A 14,255-nucleotide genomic window follows, 5' to 3' on the forward strand; every position below is an offset into this window, starting at 1 on the left:
TTTAACCCCACGTGACCCAGTTTCGAACTTGACCTAGATATCATCAAGATGAACATTCTGACCAATTTTCATGAAGATCCATTGAGAAATATGGCCTCTAGAGAGGTCACAAGGTTTTTTTATTATTTGACCTACTGACCTAGTTTTTGACGGAACATGACCCAGTTTCGAACTTGACCTAGATATCATCAAGATGAACATTCTGACCAACTTTCATGAAGATCCATTGAAAAGTATGGCCTCTAGAGAGGTCACAAGGTTTTTCTATTTTTAGACCTACTGACCTAGTTTTGGTCCGCATGTGACCCAGTTTCGAACTTGACCTAGATATCATCAAGGTGAACATTCTGACCAACTTTCATAAAGATCCCATGAAAAATGTGACCTCTAGAGTGGTCACAAGCAAAAGTTTACGGACGCACGGACGGACGCACGCACGGATGGACGACGGACGCACGGATGGACGACGGACGCTGCACGATCACAAAAGCTCACCTTGTCACAAAGTGACATGTGAGCTAAAAATTAAATTGCATTTTATGTAAGTTTTCCTACTGACCTTTATTTATAAAGGCATTTCCTAAACATTGATGATAATCATGTCTTTTCAAATTGAATTAATTAAATAGTAAAATGAGAGGCTCTGTCAAGCATTTTACCTATTTCATAAACCAAGTTTAATCAATTAAATGAGACACAAAACTTTAATGTGTCAAATATTAACTTTTCTTGTTGAAATATCAATATTTCTTCTTTTTTACCAATAAAGACAGTCAATTCCATCAACATGTTGCGTAAACATCAGTGTTATTACATTAGTGTAACCGAAAAATTTGCAATGGTTTTTTCCTTCCACGGTATGTCAAATGTGATAAAAAATCTTTTTATGTTCACCCGTTGCACATGCCAAATGAGCAAACAGACTTAATAAAATCTTCTACCACTGTTCTCTCAACATATAAACAATGAGGAACATATAGTCAAACTTGGTTTGCACTAACTTGGATAAAAGCCCTTTGCTAGAACTCGTCAGATCCCAGCTAACTCCCAGTATAATGTATATTGCTTAAAGGCTCGAAGTTCTAATAACTTGAACAAACTTTACCTGTCCTGTCGAGTTCGAACAAACAAAGTTTCACTGTACCAATATCTTAACAGAACACACATACCTTGACTATTATTTGGAGCTCTGTTTGGATTGGCTTGAAGACTAGAGGCCTGCTTCCCATTGTATGGTAGCCCAAGGGCAGCATAAGCCTTCTGAAGTTGGGCATCATTCATTCCTGGAGGTACTGCAGGTGGTCCTACAGGGTTAACTGCACTTGGAGGCCCTGTATTTGCAGTTGTATTCGTCTGCTGAGGCCCTGCTGCAAACAACAGTAGCTAAAGTATTAGCTTTTGCCAAGAAATATTAAAACATAATATTTCTAATATCTGCACTGTTTTTAAGTAAGGCACTGAAACAACTCTAGAGAATAAACAAGCATTTTTGTAAACACACAATCTTGTGTCTTGTTCTCTTACTGCTAATACAAATTGAATTCAAGCAATAACTTCCTTAATTAAAGTTCTGTTTCAGGAAATAATTTCTGTCATTATCTCACCAATTAAAAAAAATCTTTAAGTTTTTTATTATATCAAATGTCTTATGTAATTGGAACAACAACTTCCATTTCATTTCTTGCTAACTCAGCAAGTTCATGTAAAGATGTGCATCAGCCAAGGTTGTCTCAGAAACAGCTATATCCCCTAAATGAAGCATTTCTGTCGAAATTCAAAACATATAGGTAACACGCCTTGCACTTTTTCGCACAGACTGGCAGGAGTATACCTTATTTCATTGTTTTATTATTCCTATAAATTTTTAAATCTTTAAAAAAAAGATCAACTATTTTGAGTTGTTGTTACCTTCAGTTGGATACACGATATTCAGCTTACCGCCTGGCTGTTTCTGACGATCAGACGCATGTTTTAAAGGTAGACATACAGGGCAGTCCTGCCGTGTACAGTTCTTCCAATGTGTAATGATCTGTCTTGATGACGCACAATGTGCAACTGAAAGAAACACAGGTTTTAAGTAAATATTGTACACAGATTGTTACAAAAAAAATGTGATTCAACCTTTTACTTTGCCAGAAATAATCAAATATTAAATGCATACAAAAATTACACAAGTCTGCAGCTGACTACTGCAAGGAATAAGACAATCAAGTAGTTCACTGCCCATACAATGAACCTTACCTTGACATGATTTTCCAGCATTACAAGTTGTCATATGATTTAAAACATTCTTCATTGTTCTACAATGTGGAAGAGAACAAGCTTCTCCATTATTCTGTTCACGGCGCTGACACTTGTGTGCGTGCAGCAGTAACACCAGCTGCTGCTGTATCAGCTTGCGTTTCTCAGGATCTGCAGACTGCGGTTGAGTGGCTGCAGCCTGACCGGGAGCCCCTGGTGGACCGGGAACACCAGTATGGGGCACTGGTTGCGTCTGCGGAACCTGTTGCTGAAAAACAAGAAATACAGTAAGTTTTGTGGTTCCTGTCAATACAAGCCATAACTAATTATTCAATTTTACAATTAAATGAAGGGGACATTTTTTGTTTAATTCAATTTTGTGGAATACTAATGATGTTTTTCTTGATTTTGATCTTTAACTGTAAAATTCAAATAGTGCTGTGAAAGCCAGTCATTTTATAAAGTAGTATGTTGGTGATATATTCATACACAACTTTAAAAGGTTATTTTAAGCGAAACAAAAGTCTAGCATATATGCACGCTGTCCCCATGATGACCAGTAACTTGGTATGTAATTTTCAATCTCGAGTGTTTAACTTAGACCATTACTAAATGACCTCAAAGCAGGGGTCTAGCTATGTCCAATTTTTATGAGGTCACTTCTCCCTCAAGCTGAATTAGGGAGAAGTGGGGAGACTTTAGGGAGAAGTTGGAATACTTTTCCTACCGCAATGCTGTTGAGTGATTTGAAAGGTGGCTGTACTTTTCTTGTTTCTAGATAAAATCACAGTATGCTGTCATACCCCCAATCCTATTTCCAGTGCATAAAAACAGTGTTTTAAGCTTGAAAATTTTAAGACTCCAATAAGATGAAAAAGTCAATACATAGTGATAATTGCAAGTCAATAAAATGGAAGATATTTCAGGAATACCATCCTTAAGTACCAAAAATAGTATCTTTCTAAGTTCTTGTCAAAATGATTTAATCTTAGTTTATTCTAACCTTAGACCAGATTAACCTAGTCATAAGAGGGCCACACTGGACCTGTATCGCTCACCTGTGACCGTATTCATCAACCGTTCAAGTCCATGCAAAGGCTTAATATGCTTTTTCTGCTTTTATTGTTCATTCAGTACAGACAGTAATGGAACTTGGCATGAATGTGCATTTTGAACATCTCTGAAAAGCTTATCGGTAACTGCTATAAGTGTGCATAAAACTTTTGGCCACATCAATATTTTTAAGTTCACACCATGAATTTTTAAAGAAACCTACACTTCTATATGCAAAATTTAATTTTCTCTCTGTCATAGCAAAATATGCACATGTTGAGATGGAATTATGCTTGTGTACAATTCATAGCAACTGGAAGCTAAAAAAAAGTTCTTTAATTTTGTAGAAAATGGCTTTAAACAAAGCAATGCCTAAATTTGTTGAACACCACTAAACCCAGTTATTCTTTATTTCATATAAATGATAACCGTATTTTTACATTTTCTACAATAACTGATTTTACAGGACTTGAGTTCCCATAAAAAATTAGAAGAAAACTGGCAACAATTTTGAAACATACAACTTCCCCCTATTATAACGCTTAATGAGATATATCAACTCAAAAAAATTTGCTACTTTGGAAAAGGTGCATCTTATATATAGAAGACAACGTTGACAGCTTTTTTTTTATTTCTCTCGCCCCATAATAGGTATTTATTGAGACAGGTCTAGGAAGCTACACACATGGTCTGGTCACTCTGGTGTGACACATAGGTGCAGTGCAATTAATGAGAACCTTCTGAACAAAATTAACACAAAGATCTAGCGAAGTCTGCCTCTGACAATTTGGTGAAGATCCACCAAGCAGTTCATAACAACGTTTGAATGGCTGTTCCAAAACACAGTCTATTTTAACAAGCTTGGGAAGTCCATGCAAGGTGGCTGCTCCAAACCAAGTCTGGACTAATCCTGAGCAAGATACAGAGGAGCTGTTAAAGAAACAAAACTTCTCAGTACAGCAGTGCTTTACTATTCATCCCCGTTTCTAAAAAAGGTTAAAATAATAAAAGACAACTAGTAACAAATTCAGAAGGGACAACAATTTTGAACCACAGAACTCTCCCCTCTCAAGAATGTGAAAAAGGTGCCATAACTTACACTTAAAGATGCAAGACTTATTGCATCTTGATACTGCATGTCAGACCATCACAGTGAGTGTGTTAAGTTTCAATGCATCCCCATTTCGCGGATACTGGGATACCAGCTTAAATATTTCTTTACCAAAAACTGCCAAGCAAGATGAAGGGGCATAATTTTGTAAAAATTCAAAGCAGAGTTACTGAACATGTGCACTCTATGGCAGATCATCACAGAAAATGTGTGTTAAGTTTCAATCAAGATTCTCAAAACCTGATACTAAGATACCAACTTACAAATTAAACTGAAAACTACTAAACTTTTCTGAAAAAGGGGCATAACCTTGTGAAAATGCAAAACAGGAGTTATGGAACCTGCATAATGCATGTAAGCTCATTAGAATGAACCAAAGTGTTAAGTTTCAAACAATTCCTACAAGTGGTAACTGAGATACTAGGTAAAATGCAAAACTTAATCAAATTGCGCCATGAAATAGAAGACAACAAACGGATAAGTGCAGAGCTCCAATTTTTGGAAAATTTCGAACACCTGGCTAAAAATGCTGATGCCAAAATGAATGATGCCGGACCATCCACCAATTACTAATAGTTCACCCTGCCTCTTCTGTTCAGGTGGGCTGAGTCTGTTCAAGATCAAACACATATTTGCATAAAATTTTTGAACTATGATCAATAAATTTTTATTTGACAAACTCGACTACTCGAAGAACTGATGTTAGTATTTGAATCAAAATGTAGAATGGTACGCGTAACTTAACTAATTTCTATGTCAAAAAGAACGGCCACAACTGAGTCAAAATCCTTGTCCTAGTGTATAGTCTTGCCTACATTATGGAGACTATGATGGTAAACAATTGGTCCAAGTTTCAAAGCCATGTATCAAAAAAAATACACAAAATATAAACTGGTACAAAAAACTTAACCAAGATTTTAAGTTAAAATAGGCCACAATTCAGACAAAATCCTTGGTGGAGTTACGTACTCTCGCCTAAAACTGGACACGATAATGATACACAAGTGTTGACAGTTTCAAAGCTATATGTCAAAAGTTAAATTGTCAAAATGTGGATTGATACAAAAAACTTAACCAAGGTGTGACACCAAGCTCTCCTTATTCTTCAAATAGCCGAGATAAAAACTACTGAGAATATATCTTAACCAATGCAAGCAAACTTAAGAATAAACAGATGTGTGTCCATATGACACTGCTGCCCCCACTTTTTGTCACTTTACATGGTCTCATGACTACAGGTGAAATATTTTTAAGATATATGCAGGGGTGTGGAAATCCCAATATTTTTCACTTGTCCACGGACAAATGAGACTTAATCTACTTGTCCGCAGTCAAAACTTACTTGCCCGGATTTTCAACATTTTAGCATGCAAATAATTCTTTATTTTGGACAATAATCTACAAGTAGTAACAAAAGCGAACATAACAAAGTGTAATACTGTAGCTGTTTTAAAAAATAAGCTTTTGACACTTTAGCTTGTGTTCGTCCGCGAGAACATTCAACAGTAATACCTAAAGACTGCTCATCATGCCATGTGAAAAAGCAAGGCACTTTCTGACTGTTAGAAAAACAAACATGAAACTTCCTGACTCGTACTAGTGAGCTCTTTGTGCTTTGACTATTTACTTCAATTTTTGTTGGCAGACAAAGTTGTAACCCTTGAATAAATTTGTCCAAAACATTGTGATAATTGTTTACGTTTCCGGTTTCTATTCGACAAGTTACCGTGTGCAAAAATCACGCGAGATCATGATAGGGAACCAATCAGAACGCAGAGAAAGAGCTGCTAAATTTAGACACAGTATGGTTTTCCCAAAACTGGAGAAATCGAGAGGCCCTTGGCGGGTGAAACATCCATTTCATACATCAAATTCTTTTACAAACTCCATAAACTTGAAGTACTGTTCAGCGTTCCTAAATTATTCTTTCCTTTTTTCATTTCAAACCAGAAAATTTGTGCTTGTCCGCGGACAAACGGAATGCGAAAACTCACTTGTCCGCAGTCAAAAAGTCCCGAGTCGGACAAGTCGGACATAGGAATTCCACACCCCTGATATGCAACAAAAACTTTTAAGCACTTGTGTATTTTTCACCAAGTGAAGGACCATATTCTGGTCTAGATGAGTGAAATCCCAGAGAGAAAACCAGGTGCATAACTTCACATGCTATATAACAATCTTCAAATGTTCTATGACTCTAAGACCAGTACATTTTGAGATACATGGGACACAACTTTCATGTCATTTTGCAAATTTCTGACTAAGTCAAGGGCCATAACTCTGGTCATGCAGAGTGTAATTTACTCAGGTGCAGTTGTTCCCATACTGATTAATATTCCTACATGGTTTCGTAACTCTAGGTAAAATAATTTTAAGATTTATGCAACACAAGTTTTTCAGCTTTTTATGTGTATTTTAACTCTGGTCTGGATGAGTAATACCCCAAACAGAACACAAGATGCCTAATTTCACATGCTATATTATATTCCACTCATGTTTTATGATTCTAAGTCAAATACTTTGTGATAAGTGTGCCACAACTTGTATGCTCTTTATGCCCTTTTTTGCTTAATCAAAGGCCGTAACTCTGTCTGACCCACAGAAATCCCGAACAACACCAATAATGCACAACTTCACATGCTGAATAATATCCCTATTAGGTTTCATGACCCAGGGCAAACATATATATTCGTGTGACACAAACTTTAATGCTTTTTACACATATTTTTCACAAACAAGGGTCATAACTCTGGTCTGGCTCAGTGAAATTTCTAACAAAACCTCAGGTGCACAACTTCACATGCTTAATAATATTTCTGTAATGTTTCATAATCCTAGGTCATATACTTTTTGAGATACATGCAATACGGCTCTTTTATGCACATTTTTACTAAGTCAAGGACCGTAACTCGGGTCCAGCTCTGTGAGATCCCAATTAAAACACCAGGTGCACAACTTCACATGCTGAGTATCAATCCTGTGACGGTTGAGGGCTCTGTCAAATACTTTTGAGATAGGTGCTACAAATTTGGACAGACAGACAGGGGGAACTCTAAATGACCCCCCCCACAAAAAAAAAAATGGGGGGAGGCACACAAAGTTTAACTCCAGTAAGTGGTTAAATAAAGCACCACTAAATAAATTAAGAATAATATCAGCAAGATTAGGTGAACAAGGTATAGGTATACATGCCGAATTGTGAAGAACTCTTTGGAGTCTTTCACACTTCTTTCAATATATGATCCCATCAGACATTCATTTTTAGAAGTAACAGTTTAAATGGAACAGAACATTGTTTTTAGCATTGCAGATCTACAGAGCTAGAAATAAAATGTTAATAAATTAACAAAAGCAAAAAATAAGGGGTGATAAAAAATAGCAAGGTTCTTTAACAATATTTTGGAATGCTAAATGAGACAATGTCTACGTCTATCTATTGCATGCAAAACAACAATAAATCCTACACACTGTTGAACATGTTACCATAGAAACTTCTATAATATTCAAACACTTGGCACAAATCAAAATACATAGTTCCAAAACGGTTTATAGTAAATGCAAGATTTTCAAAATCTTTCAGTAAGCAAAACAAACATCATGGTAGTTTTGATTAAATTTCTGCGGCAATAATAATGTAAAACAGTCCAGTCTTCTATTTAATAAATTCTGCGTAATACACATCAGACCTCATTAGTAATCCTACATGGACCAAGAAATGTATGTTACATCCACTCAGAGGTGGCAAAATAAATTGACAGAATTGTCTGACTTGCCCCGATTGTCCCAGAGCCAATAAGGAAAATTTCACGGTATTTCAAGATACATAACCATAATACAGACAAATAATAAATAGCTCTTAGTACAAAGTGGACATGTCAAAATCAGATTTTGCCTTCCCTGCTACTTCTTCAACTCATGTAAGTTATATCTTATAAAAAGTTTTGGTTGTTAAATTTGGAAAAGTGAATTCTACAGTCTTGCAAGCACTTCATTTCTAGCTCTTTAGAATAAGCAGTGAAGTGTGAGGCAAGCAAGTACTTACAGTGTTAGGGTTATGGGCAGGCATGCTGTGCGGTGGTGGAGAGGACATAGACGAGAGAACGGTAGAGGGATTGTTGTTGTTTGTGTTTGTATTGTAGTTAGACGAGGGCACCGGTAGCTGATGCCCTGTACCCTGTACCTGATTATAGCCTGTAAACCCGCCACCTCCACCCAATGGTCCATTAGGCTGAAATAAGACACCATGGTTATAGAAGGAAAAAGAACTACCATTAAAAAGACTACAATTTCTGCTTGTTAAACTTACTCCTTCAACAAAAATGTTTTTGAAGATAGTTTTGGGATATTTTCATGACTTTGTCTTTTGTTTAACTTTTCTTCAATAATTTGTGATCAGCATAAAAAAAACAGCTTAAAGCCAAAACCAAAACTTTCAGAAAAACTCAAAAATGTTGTCACAGAAAATAGGTTTCTAGAAACTTCTTAAAATTTGGTTTTGGAGAAATTTCTCTGCATAAACTTAAAAATAATATGGATACAGATTTCTCCTTTTCTCAAATCGTACACATCCTGGCTTTTCTGTAAAAACATTACTCACTATTTAAACTAGGAAAGTCGAAAGAGTATCAAATAAATTCATCAGATCAAATCTCTTGTCTAACAGGGTAAATTTAGCAAGCAAACTATATTGGTCTACAATACAGTCACTAAAATACATGAAAAGAAAGATTCCCTGATAGCATTAAATGTTATTAATTACAAACTTGTGCCATCCATGGCTTTTCTCCTGTCATTTTTTTTATATTTCAAACAATTCAAGAAATCTTTCTTACTGAAAAGTGAATACTAGAAATTTTAAAGTTTATCTACTTCTGTCTAAAGGTGAGACTATAATTTTTAACAGATAAAAAACAAGAGCTGTTAGAGGACAGCAACGCTCGACTATTCAACAGCCTTGTCGATTGAATGAATAAGAAAGTCGAAAAAGGGGCATAATTTAGTAAAAAAAAAAAAGAGCAAAATAGGGTTATGGAACCTGCATAGTGCTTATCAGCTCATGACAGTGGACAAGTGTGTGAAGTTTCAATCCATTCCCATAAGTGGGTACTGAGATACCAGCTTACATATAAGAATTTAACCAAAAAACTCCTAAGTTGAAGAAAGTAGGGGTGACTATTGAGGCCAATTTTGACTATTGCAATACTATTGATATTGCTTAAAAACTATTGCGATACTATTCTATTGCAGGTTACTATTGCGATACTATTGCAATAGTTATCGGCCATCATATTTTATACAGTAAAGCTACCAACTGGCATTGTTACACAGTGTAAGAGACGGCACTGTTTATAATTGCTGTTAACACACATTGAGATGTTTGTATAACTGAAACGGACAGAAATAATTCTAACATTAAATATTTCTTGCCTTCCTTGGCTTTGGAAAAATAAGTAAAACAATAAACCTATGCAAGGTATACTCAAACGAATCGGCCATTTTGTTGCGAATGTCAACATGTTTAATAACCCAAAGCATCAAAAAAGTCGAAAATTAACGGATCGGATTAAGGTGTACCAGCACTAAATGAAGGGCCCTACCGAACAGTTTGCTACACATAATACAAGTATATAGCCTTCTTTCTCCATGTCCATAGTACATTTTCTCATCTAAAATTAACAGGTTATTTAAATATATTTAACCAAAGTTTCTAAGAAACTAAATTTATTAATTATCTCCCAGACTTCTCAGTCCTTTATGGTAGTTTAATTCCGTGAGGGTAATTATTGTAATGGAGACGTTAACATTTTCCGAGGCGCAAATGAAAGCTGGCTCTGTTTCTTGGTTTATAAATTATAAATTATTTCTGTATTTACAAAAATTTCAAAACTATCGAAACTATCGATTGTTGAAGGAACTATCGGCGATTGTTATTGGATCGTGACTTTTCTATCGATGCATGCTATCGGGACACTTAGTATCGCAATGCATCGATAGTTCGATGTATCGTTACACCCCTAGAAGAAAGGGGCATAATTCTGTAAAATGTGAGGTGAGTTATTGACCCTTTGCACTGCATGTCATATCATGACAGTGAACAAGTGTGTGAAGTTTCAATCCTTTCCCATTAGAGGATACTGAGATACCAGCTTACATACAAAAACTTAACCAAAAATTTCTATGTTGAAAAAGGGGCATAATTTTGTAAAAAAGCATAATAGAGTTATGGGACCTACTTTGTGCATGTCAGATCATGACAGTGAACAAGTTTGTGAAGTTTCAATCCATTCCCATTAGTGAGTACTGAGATACCAGCTTACATACAAAACCTTAACCAAAAATTTCGTTGAAAAAGGGGCATAATTTTGTAAAAAAAAAAAAGCAAAACAGAGTTATGGAACCTGTGCAATGTAAGTCAGTTTATCACAGTGAATAAGTGTGTGAAGTTTCAATCCATTCCCACAAGTGGTTGCTGAGATACCAGCTTACATACAAAAACTTAACCAAATCGGGACGCCGACGCATGGGCGAGTCCAATAGCTCTACTATTCTATGAATAGTGGAGCTAAAAATTCACTGCATTTTCTCCCATCTGAATTTAGAGATTAGAACTGCAAAATTTGTTAAAATGCATTAGTACATAATATGCAACTTTTCTTTATATCTAACCCTAAACGAAATTTAGATCCAGTTATCTGAAAATGTTTGATATTTAAAATTGTTCATGTATGAACCGGCTTATAGCAAACTTAAAACATTACTTTTTACATGAAATTAATGTGAAACTTCATAAATTTGCGGTGATTCCAAAATTTTGTGTTCTAACCAGCTATGTAAATAAGGAACACCATATATAATGTAGTCAGAAGCAGCAGTTCCAATGAGTATTTTCGATTAATTTTTGAGAGTAACATTAACTTAATTCACTGCACCTCTATTTAAAAATACTAACACAACAACACTGTTTGACTGCAATCTATCTCTAAATAGTTACAATCATGCAGCTGCCAATCAGTTACGTAAGTACAAAAGTAACAAAGATCTATGAAACAGAAATTTAAGTTCTATGAAACGCCAACCCATAAGGTATTTATATAAGTAAAAAGGATGATTTGTTAAAATCTTGTTAGTCAGTGTATAATTACCTTCATCATCTGTTGCTGTGAACTTGGGATCATGCCAGCGTGATCCATGGGCTGCCGTGACATCTGCGCATTGTTCAAACCGCCGATCATATTCTGCTGAGACATGCCCATATTGTTCATACCTTGCGGCTGCATGCCTTGGTTTTGCATCATCATTCCACGCACCTGGGGCTGCCGTACGCCTCCTGTGCCATTCATGGCATACTGAGGTCCATTCATCATTTGATTTTGTGGATGGGGAATATTGTTAACACTTAACTGCGACATTGAGTTCAAATTCATACTTCCCGGCATATTCGACATTGAACTAGGCATTGACATGGATGATATTGATGAGGATGTTGAGTTAGCTAATGAAAATGATGCACTACTTGACACAAATGTATTACTGTCTGATGGATAATGAGAAGATGCCGGAGGTCCTGGCTTGTTTTGCACAAGTCCATGTGGAGGTGATTGTAAATTATTTGACAAGGGGCTTTTAACGGCATTGTTCAGAGCATTGTTCATGCCTATGTTGGTATTGGCAATACTGCTATTTGCACTACTAGCTGGAGTCGGCACATTTGACAAGAGCTGTGAGAGTTGTTGATGTCTTTGACTCGCACTATCCTGATTTCCAACATTATGTTGAGATGGATCTGTTCCATTCTGTGCAGATGAATTGTCACTGGTTGTCATCAGCTCATCTGGTAAGTCATTGGCCATATCCAGGAGGAAGTTGAATTCTGAAACACATAGTTTAAATGTTAATGTAAATTTTTTTTAAATCCAAAGCCTTCACGACAAAAGATAATTCCCAGAAACTGTATAATGAATGCGTGAATCAGTGATTTTTTTTACATATCCCAACCGACAAAAGCCTTTCTAGATGTACATGATAATGTAATCTGTACCATTTAAAACATTTTGTTTTTAGTGCAACACATTTATCATGACGCAATTTCCCCCATTTTAGTGGTTATGTCACAATTTTCCCCTCAATGGCCCTGCTATCAATCGCTCAGAACTTAATAAATACCCATTTCCAGTTTTATGGTGAGGGGGGTATCTGCCATTACGCTATATAGTGGAAGTATTTAGTATTCTCTTTTTTTCAAGGTTTAAACAAAGAAAACATATAAAAAAAAATACTGCAGATTCCCTTAAAACATGTAATTCAGATGCAGCAAAATTATCCCCAAAGCTTACTTTAATTTTGAAATCTTAGCTTTTATTCTACACTGCTCCTTCTGTAGCTCGATACTGGTCGTGTTTGCATTTTTCATGGTGAACAAGTTACAAGTATCTGTACAAAGGATTTGTTGTCGAGGTTGTAAAATAGAATTTTCATTGTGAGACAGTAAGAATCATCCTAAATGCTTATCTTCTGGCAAAAATAATAAGTAATTTCTCGCAGACCTGTGCTTTTTACTGAAATACTGAGGACGAGATTTATCCTATAGTGCCGATAAGGTCAATAGCTGATGTATGACATTAGCATCTATGCTTGTCATTTCATTAAGTGAACATACAGCATAAGTACTTATATTTCTGAAAATACTACAGACATAATTTTTTTTTGTTTACTGAAAATGCAAAGATAATTTATGTCAACCTGAAACTTGAACAAATCGAGATGATTACATCATCTTATACATAAATTTGAATCAGGAGCAAGGAATGATTGTCAGTAACACTTCTACTAACTAATTCCAACATCTTAAAAGGTAATTTAAACGTTTTATCATCAAAAATTCTAAGATCAAGGATACAAATGAAAATGAGGCTGATTCTGCCAGGGCTAGCAAATCATAAACAAACACATAATTTGCAAGAAATCTACCAAAAACAAGTATACTTTCTGGCATAAATCAAAGTTAATGTTAAAATTAAGCTGCTCTGTGAAAACAAACCTGATTCACTTCCATTTGGTGTCAGTGCGGGCGACTGAATTTTTTGTCTCTTGTTCGGAGGACCATCTCCAGCGTCGGCCATTTTTTCTTTTTTGGAATCGGAAATTTCCGAAATAACCAAATTATTAATAACACTTTTTTCAATCCATCATTAGAAATGCACAGTTTTAATTTTGGATTTAACCATTTTGAATCGATTCTGAGATTTCAAACAACATAATATCCAAAAAAGTGAGTTCGGGATTTCCAAAATATATTGCACTCCTCTTCACGATACAAAGCCGGGGCTCTCGGTTGGAATTATCCTCATATCTCGGTTAATTTCCGTCCAAGATCTACTTTGTAGAATTAAAACTGTTGATTAGACTTTCATCGATTCACTGAATGCCTCAAAAATGATCTATCTTCCAAATTATTACGTATTTTCGGCTTTAAAATTTAGAATTTCACGACCAATTCCTTCCAAGATGGCGGCTGTTGATGAAAACTTTTACGCTTGTCACAAAAAGGTCCGGAATTTACCGAACACCAATAGTTTTATCGGAAATTAATTATTCAGTATAACGTCATATCACATGATGTAAAACAAGAAAATCTATTGGATAAACGCTGGTAGAAATCATATTCACGGAGTTTTACGTGTATTGACGGTAAAATACGAACCTTCATCGGTTTATTCCGTATAACTTCGCAAATAGTCGCATGAGAGTTTTTCATCTATTTTACATATATTTTGTATATATTTAAAGATAGAGTTGATGAGACTGGATAATACGAGTTGATTTTTTACAAGCCAATCTTTTTTTTATCTTG

The 14,255-nt window shown here is 35.5% G+C and overlaps 1 protein-coding gene across 5 annotated transcripts in view; it reads right to left on the bottom strand.

Annotated features, from left to right (window-relative positions):
• The window catches only part of LOC123558380 (CREB-binding protein-like), a 45,479-nt gene extending 31,555 nt beyond the window's left edge, over window positions 1-13,924 (bottom strand). For 2 of the 5 annotated variants that reach the window (XM_053543429.1, XM_053543428.1), the window contains exons 1-6: window positions 13,443-13,924; window positions 11,548-12,275; window positions 8,448-8,633; window positions 2,242-2,509; window positions 1,909-2,055; window positions 1,170-1,367 (exon numbers count right to left, since the gene is read on the bottom strand). In XM_053543429.1, coding sequence (XP_053399404.1) covers window positions 1,170-1,367; window positions 1,909-2,055; window positions 2,242-2,509; window positions 8,448-8,633; window positions 11,548-12,275; window positions 13,443-13,524 — 1,609 coding nt within the window. In that variant the 5' untranslated portion in view covers window positions 13,525-13,924. The remainder of the gene's footprint in view (window positions 1-1,169; window positions 1,368-1,908; window positions 2,056-2,241; window positions 2,510-8,447; window positions 8,634-11,547; window positions 12,276-13,442) is intronic. The other 3 variants (XM_053543431.1, XM_053543430.1, XM_053543432.1) reach the window with 3 other exon arrangements.
• Window positions 13,925-14,255: the final 331 nt, after the last annotated feature.

Source organism: Mercenaria mercenaria, chromosome 5 (genome assembly GCF_021730395.1).
Source record: "Mercenaria mercenaria strain notata chromosome 5, MADL_Memer_1, whole genome shotgun sequence".
Lineage (NCBI taxonomy): Eukaryota > Metazoa > Mollusca > Bivalvia > Venerida > Veneridae > Mercenaria > Mercenaria mercenaria.